Source organism: Oncorhynchus clarkii, chromosome 3 (assembly GCF_045791955.1).
Source record: "Oncorhynchus clarkii lewisi isolate Uvic-CL-2024 chromosome 3, UVic_Ocla_1.0, whole genome shotgun sequence".
Lineage (NCBI taxonomy): Eukaryota > Metazoa > Chordata > Actinopteri > Salmoniformes > Salmonidae > Oncorhynchus > Oncorhynchus clarkii.
Window position 1 is genome coordinate 72,471,976 of NC_092149.1, and position 12,860 is coordinate 72,484,835.

A 12,860-nucleotide genomic window follows, 5' to 3' on the forward strand; every position below is an offset into this window, starting at 1 on the left:
TGCATGCTGCATGTCATGCCTTGGATGAAGATGATGATGTTGATTATGTTTATACAGTCAGGTGCAGGGTTGAGGGCTTGGGTGGTTCACTCTGGCCTTACATCAAACAGTCAGTATGGATAATGACTTACCTAAACTACATACAACTGGAAGCATGTTACTCATTTGATTGTAAAGCCCATCATCCTTATAACAAAGGGACTGCTCTGCATTCAATAATATAACATTAAACCAATTACTGCCACTCCTGCCATTCCAGTTTGGGGGCACATATCCAGCCTACAACACGTTATGCATTTACATGAAAAAACTTAGATGACAACATTGTGGGTGCATTTCTAAACATGTTTATATTTATAGCATGTTGCAGAAGAATGCCTGGACGTTTTGTCCTCTGATCGCATTTCTCGGTCTGAATGCAAAAGAAGATGAATCTAAGAATTTGCCTATGAATATGAATTCCCTACAGAGGCATTGGTTGATATAAGAGAAGTAGCGGAATTGATTATTGTATCAATTCTATTTCTCAGTAATCAATTTGACGGTGGGCACTAAGTGAGGCAATACTGACGTCAACAACCTATCTTGATGCATGAAAAACACTCCCTGACTGGCAGTTCGAATGGCCAATCGCATTGTCTATGGTCGGGGCTCTTTAAAGTGTCTACTAATAGGCATTGACTAAAGGAGGGTGAAGATCCTGTGAGGGTTAGAAGGAAGTTAGGTTGTCATGTAGTAACCAACAGAAGGTTATGAGTAAAAAAAATAAAAAAGGATTATTTGATCATCTGACTTGTTTTGCGTAAAGGGAAGAGATATGGAATGAGTCGGATAGCACATACGGTTGTCTTGTGTTGATTTTAGAGACATTATTTTGACATTTTTAATATTTGTGGTGATCGGCGAAACACCTCGATTCAGGAATTGGTCGTCCAACTCGCGATGCTGGACAGATCGCTGCATCATCATGTTGCTTCCGAGTTAGCGAAACAAATCACAAGTTACACCAGGGGAATAGTGAGTCGTCGTCATTTAGCTACCCGACAATTGCAATTGTGAACAGAAAAGGATGGATACATCTGTTGATTTGGCTTGTTGGCACTTCGATGATACATTGTCGCGCCCAGTGATGTGAAATAAGAAGATAAATAGCTGGTGACATTGTATCACTTGTTTATGCCTGGGGTTGATGCGATATTTCTCATTTGTTATTGGGTGGGCGCGATTGTAATTAGCCAACATCTTCATTATGGGCATTTGGGATAATGAAGAATCAAAATGCATTTTCTTTCAAATAAACTTTGCCACTGAAATATAGTCTATTCAGACCGACATTATAAAAATCTGGAATATAGTATTTACTTTTTTATTGGCTCCATCATCATCAAATAATATATTGGATTTATCAAGGAAGTGCACGTTTAGTCTCTGTTGGATTACCCCGGTTTGTGTAGGATATCCACTTTGACTCTGGATGAGACTGCTCTGTTCGGGTTATGATCATGACCCAGGAATGTATGGATGATCGCCAAAGAGATGCTGACTTCATGGAAATATGCTAGTGACATTTCTCCTATTCAAACAAATCAGCTACATAGTTATTGTGCTGCAGACTGTTATTGGATACTTTTTTGATTATAGTGGCTAAGCGTGCCACATTGTCTCAGTAAATGTTTTTAACCACGATGGAATGCAACATACATAGATTCTCCAAATAGGTTGCCAGTATGTTAATTTGAAAGTTTCATAGGATGAAATAGACCTATGTTTTCCTGGCCCGTCTTTAATCTTTTTTTACTGTCCACTGCTGTCACCGCATCCACGTGGAGTTGACACTTGACAACTTTTGGGTCGAGGAAACTTGCAACCGTGACGCACAGACGGCTCCCTCTGCCGTAATCCCCAGAACGGTGCAAGGGGACATAGCTTTTGTTTTTGCTTTCGGACGGCGGAGAGGAAGAGGGATAGACACAATAAGGAAAAAGTAGTTTACAGCAGATACAAAAAAGAAGTCCGGCTAAAATGGCCGGCGAATGCAACTATAAAACACAATACGAGAATGATGACACATTTTGTCCATCCAAATTACCCGACCGAGTGCGGATGCTCGCGGGGGAGCCCGACGCCGCCCGTGCTCCGACGGGGCGTAAATCCTTGGGTTGCTCGCCAAACTTCGAATTGATTGACGGAATGCTGTACCGTAAGAAGTTGGAGAGAGGCTTCATCCATTACCGGGAGGTGCTTGACGAGGACCGACGGTTCGGGGCAATCGCCACATTCCACCGGCGACGGCCAGGCACGCGCCACCACTCCCTGGAGGACACGTACAGATCTGTGGCCGAGAACTACTGGTGGGAGGGTGAGTGTGGACTCGTGGGATGGTTCGTTATTATCGATCTTTGGTGGCATTGATACACAGGACAATGATAAAAACCACTTGGGATGTTCCCCAAACTGGCCTATAGACCAAAATATGTCAGTATAATGTTATTGTGAGGCTTGGTATAGGCTGTAATTTAAACACATCTAACGCTCTCTCTCTATTGTGGCTGACTTCCCCTATGTTGCTTCTCTATAATCTAGTGTAAACAATGCATTTCTCTATTCTCATCACAAGTGCAGGCTTTAGACAGAGGTGTTATTATAATGGCCATTTGTCATTTACATTTTGAGTCATTTAGCAGATGCTCTTATCCAGGGCGATTTTCAGGCGCAATTAGGAGTAAGTGCCTTGCTCAAGGCCATGTCAACAGATTTTTCCCCAACTATTCTGCTTGGAGATTCAAATCAGTGACCTTTTGGTTACTGGCCCAACACTCTTAACCCCAAAGCTACTTTTAGTCAGAAAGATAATGTTGAACTACATTGAAGAATGACTGGTCTTGTTTTGCTGTTCAAAAACATTAGGACCCTTTTGGTGGTCAAACACTGCTTGTGTAATATGGTTTGTTTGGGGAATAAAATATTGGATATGATGATCATTGAAATAACATACATTATTGATTCATCCTCAGGGATGTATTTTCAGATCCGAGACTTTGTCCTGGGATGTTCAGAGTGCCTTGAGCAGAGGAACAAGAGACTTGAGGTAAGAGATGGAATAGTAGAACATCAGGTGATCATCAGTAGAGTATGTGAGCGGAGCTGTAGCGGAGCCTGCTCAATTTGACTAGAGCGTGGAGCGAGATTCCCAAAGGCTGGAGCGTCGCTGTTACAATTTCGCTCCAGTAGCGCTCACTTCATGAGCTCAGGGCATGCCTGGCCCAGCATGCATTTGTAATCTACTTGTGTGCTGCTTTAGCTACTGTCGTGGAGTTGGCTAAATATTTTCATAAAGAGACTGATAAAACGCACAGGTGCCAAATCAAGGTAACAAAGGTGAGAACCAAGAGCAATTTTTCTATTTAATTCTAAGTAAGTCACAGCCTATATGAGCAATTTACAGACTATAATGATTTAATACAATGTTGTTTAAATGCTGAGCGCTTTATGTAGCTACCAGCCTAGTGTCTCACTCATAAATGCTTCACAAGGTATTTCATTGTAGGCTATAGCATTGAAATAATATAGCCTAAATAATTAATTTACGTTCCTTCTTAGGCTCCCTGTCTGACTCCTGACCTATTTAGAGTGTTTATATGCTGTTTAATATGAAATGTAGCCTATTTGAAATTATGAGCGCTTCTTACATTCACCTTTTCATGTTCATTCAAATCATTTTCATTGAAATCATATGGTTTGGTTTCAATACCAAATGGTAGGTCCAGGTAGTCACAGAAATAGATGGGTGTTGGTTACATTGTGATTTGAATGAATGGAGTGAATTCGGAGCGGCATTTCTTTTTCCTGTGAGCGAGGAGCGGTTGGAAAGGATGTGGAGTGCTGGAGCGATGGGCGGAATTTCCGACTGCTCAACTCCACTCACATTCTCTGGACAGCACTGATACTGAATTGTGATGTTCTCTCACTCACATGTTCAATCATTTCATACTTCTGTCTCTCACGTTCTCTTTTCTTCAATCGCGTTCTCACAATTATTGGTGTCTCTTCTCCTCCTCTCGCTCATGCTAACTCTCTCCAACAGAAGGGTGTGGGCGAGAGCCATCTCTCTCAGACAATGATGTCACACAGCCGTGACGTGTTGAATAAGCTGAGGAGCCAGCGGGAGGCTGGACTGTTCTGTGACATCACTCTGAGGACAGACGGACGCTCTTACTCTGCCCACAAGGCAGTGCTGGTGGCAGTGAGCGAGTACTTCCAGGAAGTATTCACTGAGATGGACTCCGCCCCTAGCGCCAGGTCTGACATCGATCTCACAGGTATGAAACGGTCACACACACACGCCTCTCTGAACGGGGTTGTTTCTTTATCCATCTGTTTCTTTATCTTCTATCTGCTCTGCTCTCTCATTTTGAAAATGCTCATGTTGTTTTGGTATGGACATGACGACTACTCCTCTGAAATGAACTCCACACCAACTCCACATCGGCTAGGGCTGATGTTTGTGCCTATATTTATTCTCTCTTAATTGAATCTATCTTTCTCGCTCTCTCTCTTTCTTTCCCGCTCTCTTTCTCACTCTCTCAGATAAAAATTCAATCTCTCAACTTTTTAGCTTTCACTTCCTGTTTAATCACCTCCCTCTCGCTGCCCTGTAGGTTTCAGTGAGTCTAGCCTGGTGTCTCTGCTGGACTTTTCCTACTCCTCTACTCTGTGTGTGTCTGAGGAGGACCTGTCAGAGGTCAGCACTATGGCCCGTCATCTGGGCATGTGGCCTGCCGTGGAGGCCTGCACGGCCCTCCAGAGGGAGCAGGCGGACCACACCTCCCGCTACCCCAACACGGAGCACTCTGCCCTGGGCTTCCCATCGCAGTGCCCTGGGTCTCCCATGGAGCTCCGCCACCACCAGAAGGACAGGAAGAAGGGATTGGCTGGAGAGGGCAGGGAGAGGGTGGCTGGGGGAAGAGTGGTGAGGGGTTTGGGTGATGGCTTCAGACTGATTCTGGATCAGTCCGATGAGTCGGGGGAGGAGAGCCCCACCAGACGGTCGCCCCGTCGCCCCCTCAGACCCAGCGCCCACCCTCCAGGGCGGAACGGACTCCCCCTCAGCCCCATGCACAGGATGAAGCTCATGGACTTCAAATCCCCCTCCTGTAAAATAACCTCTTCCCCCCGAAAAAATGTCCCCTCCAACCCCCGCTCCCGAAATGTCCCCTCTTCCTCCTTGCCCCACACGTGTACCCGTCTCCTCCGCTCCACTCCCGGGGCCGCCAAGGAGGTCCAGAGTATGCTGCCCAGGACAGAGAGCCCTCCTCAGGGCCGAAAGCCACCCCCAGTCCCCTGTCCTGCCTCCACCTCCTCCAGACAGAGGACTTGCTCTGAGGCCAACATAGTGAGGGTGGAGGAGGAAGATGAGAAAGATAATTTCAGAGCGCTGGAGAAGTACCGGCTGATGAGCGTGCTCGGGTTACAGAGGACGTCCCTCCTCCCCAGACCGGAGGATCTGATTGGCTGGAGGCAGAAGAAACGGCTCCGGAAGCTGAAAGTCAATAATTATTCGCTGACTAAGCGGCGGAAACCCCGCCTCCAGGGGTTGGGGGGGCTGCCGTTCGGGGGGCTGCCCCTGTCCCTCCCTCTCTGCACCCCTGCCAATGCCCACTTCTTGAACAGGATCATAAAGAAGGAGCCTGTGTATCCAATCAGCATGGAGGACAGGAGACTGAAGAGATCCAGACAGCCCCGTCCTTTTCCACCCAGCGACAGGAGCATGCGCAGTAAAGTGGCATTACCGGACCTGCTGCAGCCCGTGTCCAGGCCGGCCTACGGCGGCAGGCATCTCAGGCGTTCTGTCAGGGGTGAAGAAGTCAGCCATCCCCCTCCGCACCTCCCGCCCCGCTCTGGGAATGCCAGAGTTCCAAATCCCAAGAGGAACATCTCTGCTCTCAGGATCAAACCGGAACATGCCGACTACGCCATCTCAGCCCTGCAACTCCCCTCACATGGCCAACACCCAAACACACACATCCCCCCTCCCAGGGCCCACCCCAGGAACAAGGGTACCATGGAGACTGTCAGGGTGCTCCGCTACAACAGCGGGCGTCTGTTGGCCAAAGCCAAGCCGGAGCGGAGTGGCATGAAAGAGACTGGGAGAGCCCAGCATAAGTCCAGAGAGAAGAGTATGAGGACAGGTTGCAACCAGGGAGCAAGGGGGGTCACGGAGAGAGGGCCTGGAGCTCTGAGCAGAAGGAAAAACAGTAGCATCCTCAGCCCTGACAATGTCCCTCCTCCCCTCCATAGCCATCCTCTGTACAGGGTCATCAAGGAGGAACCAGCAGACCCTCTACCCATGGTGGGGCCTTTCCCCGAGTCGCCCTCCCCAGAGCTGGGTAAGAGGCAGATCAAGCCCCCTGTCAAGCTTCTAGATCCAGGCTTCCTCTTCAGCTTCTGCCGGCCGCCCGGAGGGCCCATGGTGGGGGTGAAGAGGGAGGAGGAGAGTGTGGATATCTGCCTAACACGATCTGTCTCGAGGGGGGAGAGGTTAGGTCCCGGGGGGGGCCCGGACAGGGTCCTGAGGGCCAGAGGAGTTCCCCCCACTTTGCCCATGGTGAAAAAGAAGCGAGAGGAGAAGAGTGTGAACCAAAGTCAAACCAAGAGGCAGGGGCCACCAAGGGCTGTCAACATTCACCAACACAACACCAACCAACACCTGGTTAGAGCCAAAGGGTCAAAGGGTGCACACACAGCACGGGACAAACCAAAGGTACACACCAGGGATGCATAGTATAACTGTTCTTGCACATTCTCTCCTATTATTTGGGACGAGTTTCAAGTGGGCTGCTGCTGTTCTCAGTCCTCATCTTATTTCTGTCAACTTCACTAACAAGAAAACACAAGGTACTGTAGAAGAAAGAAATATCATAGGTCTACTGAAGGACTCACCTGGCCAATTCTCTGAAATCAGTTCAGATCAAGGGAAGGAGGCAAGGAAATGAAGCCAGTTTGAAACTATTGATATGCAGCCATGCTTTCCTCCACAGTTCTCCTGAGGATTTTAGGAGAGGAGTGGTAGAGGGGAGGTCAGGGGTGGGTGGAGTTAACAGTTATCTTTTCATAACACCATTTATCAGACTGAGGATTCAGTCAGGGGTCAATTGGCTGAACCAATCCTGGTCTGAGGGGAAAGGGGGTCTAATCATCAGTCACACTGTTGGTTTTCTTTGGTAACTAACGGGAGCATTGCTTTCACACTGTTAAAAATGTTGACACTACTTTAATGCTCTCTTAGATTACGTTGGGAAATGTCGGATCTGGGCTAAGGATACATGCTTCCTACTTTTGGAGACTAAATTGAGTTGGATAACATTCCGCCGACGCACACATATCTCATCAAGCTACAATATGTAATGACCATGTAACTGGGTGCTTGTACAGCAAAAAAGAGCACAAAGACATCTAAAGAAGTCCATGTGTGTTCTGTTGTAAAATGTATTTTAATGTTCATTTTTTAAAGTTTTGTTATCTAACAGAATGGACTCTTCTCCCTCTCTCTCCACAGAAGCAAGCTAAGCCCCTCCACCTGCCTAGCCGAGGCCCCGCCCTGTTGGACTCGATCTGCCGTGCGCGGCTCAAGCAACTGCGGAGTCCTCGCAGTCAGGCCCCCAAGGCCAAGTCATCCCACGTCTGCCTGCAGTGCCGGGCCTCCTACAAGGACTGTACCAGTCTCCTCATGCACCGCATCAGGCACATCGAGGGCAAGCACTGGCCCTGCCCTGTATGTACTGCAACTGGAAACCAAACTACTACTGTCTTTCTCCTACCCCTCCCTACCCCCCCCACCCCTTTCCCACCCCCCACCCATGCTTCTACCCCCACCCCTTCCCTAAACTCCTGCCCCTAGCCCCCTCATTCCTCACCTCTTTCCTATCTGCTGGTATTGAACCCCCCCCCCCCTCTCTCTGCCTGGCCTGTAACTATGAACTGATATGGTATTGAACACCCCCCCCCCCCCCCCCCCCCCTGCCTGGCCTGTAGCTATGAACTGATATGGTATTGAACACCCCCCCCCCCCCCCCCCCCCCCCCTGCCTGGCCTGTAGCTATGAACTGATATGGTATTGAACAACCCTCCTCCCCGCCTGACCTGTAACTATGAACAGATATGGTATTGAACACCCCCCCCCCCCCCCCTGCCTGGCCTGTAGCTATGAACTGATATGGTATTGAACACCCCCCTCTCTGTGTTTTGTAGCTGTGCAGTAAGACGTTCTTCAGGATGAGGAATGTGAAGAACCACATCCGGACCCATGACCAAAGGCTGTATAAGTGTCGCAGCTGTATTGCTGCATCCTGAGAGCTGACTGGGGAGGGAGAGAGGTGAGTGTCCCTCTTAAGGGCAAGACAAACCATAACAACCGTTGGTCATGCTCAGTACGCAGTGCTCAGTGCTCACCTGTTGGTGTCGACTCAACATGTAGAAAAGTTGGGAAATGAACACAAAATGGCAGCTGATGTTCTGAAGTCGGAGGTGACATGACGGCCACTCGCTGCTTTTAACTGTTCCACTGGGTGGTTGTTTTGTCCTTTAAGTGTACAGTATGTCAGCACTGCTCCTATCAGTGAAGTTTGCCTTTTATGATTGAATTCCTGTCCTTTGTGCGTTGTCGGACTAACTCTCCAGTTCCCTAACTGTCCTGTTTGTGTTTTTAGGGTTGAGGCTGTCTACATTGACTGCCGTGATGAAGAGAGTAGAGCACATTGTTGAACTGAAAGCTTGTACATGCAATGCGTCCATCACATCCAAGCACAAGGCTCCCAGGAAAGATGTAATTACTATGACGTTGATTATTGTTATTTAAATAACCAAACCTAAATTCTTGTTTGCGTTTTCAGTAGCTACAGGGGTTTCAACTTGAACTTTACACTCAGGGGGTGGGGCAACTGTGGCGTCACTGTATTTAAATGGTTGACGACGTCACAGTTTATGTAAATGAGAAATGTGTAGAATGGAAATGACAGAAATATATTATGACAATGATAATTATTACCACTATTGTTATTTCTATCATTATTTTTCTATGTATAGACTGAATCTTTGAGTGCACTTATACACAATATCACCAAAAGTATGTGGACACCCCTTCAAATTAGTGGATTTGGCTATTTCAGCCACACCCGTTGCTGACAGGTATATAAAATCGAGCACACAGCCATGCAATCTCAATAGACAAATATTGGCAGTAGAATGGCCTTACTGAAGAGCTCAGTGACTTTCAAATCAAATTTTATTGGTCACATACACATGGTTAGCAGATGTTATTGCAGGTGCAGTGAAATGCTTGTGCTTCTAGATCCGACAATGCAGCAATATCAACAGGTAATCTAACAGTAAAAAAACTAAATATTGCATAGTTTCGTAAGCGAGGTGACCCCCTCTGTCGGCGCCATCTTGTTAAACGTGGCACCGTCATAGGATGCCATCTTTCCAACAAGTCAGTTTCTGCCCTGCTAGAGCTGCCCCAGTCAACTGTAAGTGCAGTTATTGTGAAGTGGAAACGTCTAGGAGCAACAATGGCTCATCCGTGAAGTAGTAGGCCACACAAGCTCACAGAATGTGACCGCTGAAGCACGTAAAAATTGTATGTCCTCGGTTGCAAAACTCCGTACCAAGTTCCAAACTGCCTCTGGAAGCAACGGCAACACAAGAACTGTTCGTCAGGAGCTTCAAGAAATGGGTCTCCATGGCCGAGCAGCCGCACGCACACAAGCCTAAGATCACCATATGCAATGCCAAGTGTTGTCTGGAGTGGTGTAAGGTTTGCCGACATTGGACTCTGGAGCAGTGGAAACACGTTCTCTAGAGATTTTATTTTATTTAACTAGGCAAGTCAGTTAAGAAAATATTCTTATTTACAATGACGGCCTAGGAACAGTGAGTTAACTGCCTTGTTCAGGGGCAGAACGACAGATTTTTACCTTGTCAGTTCGGGGATTCGATCCAGCGACCTTTAGTTTACTGGCCCAGTGCTCTAACCACTAGGCTACCTGCTGCCCCGGATGGTGAGTCACTCTTCACCGACGGATCAATCTGGGTTTGGGGGATGCCAGGAGAACGCTTCCTGCCCGAATGCATAGTGCCAACTGTAAAGTTTGGTGGTGGAGGAATAATGGTCTGGTGCTATTTGTCATGGTTCGGACTAGGCCCCTTAGTTCCAGTGAAGGGAATGTTACTACTGCATACAATGACATTCCAGACGATTCTGTGCTTCCAACTTTGTGGCAACAGTTTGGGGAAGGCCCTTTCCTGTTTCAGCATGACAATGCCCCCTTGCACAAAGCGAGGTCCTTACAGAAATGGTTTATTGAGATTGGTGTGGGAAAACTGGCCTGCACAGAGACCTGACCTCAACCCCATCGAACACCTTTGGAATGAATTAGAACACTGACTGCAAGCCAGGCCTAATCGCCCAACATCAATGCCCGATCTCACTAATGCACTTGTGGCTGAATGGAAGCAAGTCTCCACAGCAATGTTCCAACATCTAGTGGAAAGCCTTCCCAGAAGAGTGAAGGCTGTTATAGCAGCAAAAGGAGGACCAACTCCATATTAATGCCCACGATTTTGGAATGAGATGTTCGACTAGCAGGTGTCCACATACTTTTGGTCATGTAGTGTACCATAGCTTTGTTGTAAACCTAAGATTCAGTACATTGATGTAACGGAGGGGTAGCCGGAGAGTAGACGAGGCCCAGATTTGAAAACTTGAAAGTTCACAGGGGTGGAGATGGAGAATCTTTTAAAAACGAGGAGGTATATTGGGTTTCTTCTACTGTCTTTGGTGTTTAGAGATGAGTTGACTGGTGTTTGTCTATGTATCGGTTCTCTAGTCTCACCTTCAGTTTGGGAAAGGGGGTTGGGAGGGGGGAATAGGCCCAATCACTAAAGGACCCCTACACCCTATGCACTTGTTGAGATCGGAGAGGATTTGATTGATAGAAGCAATATGGAGAAACTTCCCTGTAGCAGATAAAACGACAAGGTATTACCATATTGCTTACACCTGTCAAATCCACTCAGTTCTCCACAAGTGCATAGGGTCTAGGGATCTATTTGGGATTGGGCCCATGAGTTGGCTAGTTGGGGGTAAGGGTCTGTTTCCTCCCGTTGTCTTTTCCAATGCTGCCTATCTATCTATGAAAGGGAAAACTGTCAGGTCTAAATGTGAATCTCTAAAATGTGTAATCAACATTACTGTCTCAATACTGATTTTTTTTTTTTAACTAGGCTGTTTGGCCTTTTTTATATATATAAGAACCTCCTTCATACTCAATGCAATGCGTGCACATACTATGGAGACATTGAATATGTTCAGAATTTCATTTTAAAAGTCAGATAATTCAGACACTCTCCGTTTGGTTATCTATAAAAAGAATGATATGAAATAAATTGTTGCCTTTAAAATGTTTGCCTTTCTTGTTTGAAATTCTAATAGTTTTCACATATTTGATTCTCTCTTCTTTGTATTATCTTGGAACTATGCAGTCTAATTCTTGAGCAATGCATGTTTGATAAATGCATCAGCTTGGACATATTTATTCAAAACCTTAGGCATTCACTACGATAAACATAGTATTATGAGTGTTCTACTTATTTTAGGCACATCATCATGGTCTTACTGACCATACAGTATTTCCTCTGCTAATCCGAAGAGTTAGGAGGAGCGAAGAAAGGCTGGAATTCACCAGTGACGGTCGCTAATCCATTTACAGTGCCCACACAGCATATAGACAGCATCGGCTTCTCATTAAAACATAATGTCACAGACGTATTCAGAGACTGTATGTAACCATGACTCATGTAACACCAAGGACATTACCAAACAGTACTTAATATACCACAAGATGGCAGCCAATACTAGGTAGTGAGAATTGGCCGGTGGTGATGTGGGTACATCCTCAAAATGACTAAGGGCTCAGTTCATTCTGTATTGTTGAAACATTACAGGTTGCTCAATAGAAATGTAAAGGTCATTTCCGATTGAGCCGACATGTGCCGCGTTTGCCGTGAACGCAGTCTTTGCTAACCCATGTTAGCGGAGTCTGCATTCACGGTAAACACTCGCTAACCCGCGTTCGAGGAGACTGCAGTCATAGTAAACTCTGTTATATGTTGGTCCAATCGGGGATTGTCTTTAAATTTCAATCACGCTGTAATGCTGAACTTCCGCAATACGGATTGCAAAGAGCCGTAAATCAGTGGTGACTTTTTCAGCGGGGACCCCATTTTTTCCCCCGAGAATTTCTCCCGACCCTACCCCACCACACCCCAAATCTAATGACACAACCTTAAAATCAGTAGATGTCTATTTCTAAATCAACAAATAACCTTCAATCCATTGAATTTTCATTTCTTATCAAAATTAAAAGAAACCAATAAATAAAGTTTCTCAATAAAATATTTTTTTTCCAAATGATCTTTCTCAAAAACTTTCCGTGACCCTACTGCAGTTCACCCGACCCCGACTGCATCTTCTACAATCTTCTAAATGGCCTCTGTAGGTCTGAATGGTTTGCATAGTTGTATGTGTCAGTTATATGGTCGTAGCTAATAGACAACACACTTACACCAACCCAGTTCTTTAAGATCTAAAAGGGCCCCTTGTCGAAGGGCCATCAAGAAGTGTCTACAGCTAAGGAGTTTCTTCAGACTGGGTATCAGACAGTATCAGTAACATAGTCAGCCATCACTAAATGGATACGAGTGAGTAGTTTATGTGTGTTATGTAAACAGCATTGCATGTTTATGAACAAATTCACCACCATCATCGTGTTGCAACCATACCAGGGAAGGGACAGCATAGCGTG

General features: G+C 46.4%; 1 protein-coding gene across 1 annotated transcript; it reads left to right on the forward strand.

The window, feature by feature from the left end:
- Positions 1-711: 711 nt before the first annotated feature.
- On the forward strand, positions 712-11,457 carry LOC139403371 (uncharacterized). The gene is made up of 7 exons (XM_071146943.1): positions 712-2,359; positions 3,015-3,088; positions 4,085-4,319; positions 4,659-6,760; positions 7,556-7,771; positions 8,248-8,372; positions 8,706-11,457. The coding sequence occupies exons 1-6, from the start codon at positions 2,023-2,025 to the stop codon at positions 8,347-8,349; spliced, it is 3,066 nt and encodes a 1,021-aa protein (XP_071003044.1). The 5' UTR covers positions 712-2,022; the 3' UTR covers positions 8,350-8,372; positions 8,706-11,457.
- Positions 11,458-12,860: the final 1,403 nt, after the last annotated feature.

What these genes read in the sequence shown, in the direction of transcription:
- LOC139403371 (XM_071146943.1), top strand. Translation starts at nt 2,023, where the DNA reads ATGGCCGGCGAATGCAACTATAAAACACAATACGAGAATGATGACACA. An exon ending in AGAGGAACAAGAGACTTGAG is followed by an intron (nt 3,089 to 4,084) that starts GTAAGAGATGGA and finishes TCTCTCCAACAG; the next exon opens with AAGGGTGTGGGCGAGAGCCA. An exon ending in GTCTGACATCGATCTCACAG is followed by an intron (nt 4,320 to 4,658) that starts GTATGAAACGGT and finishes GCTGCCCTGTAG; the next exon opens with GTTTCAGTGAGTCTAGCCTG.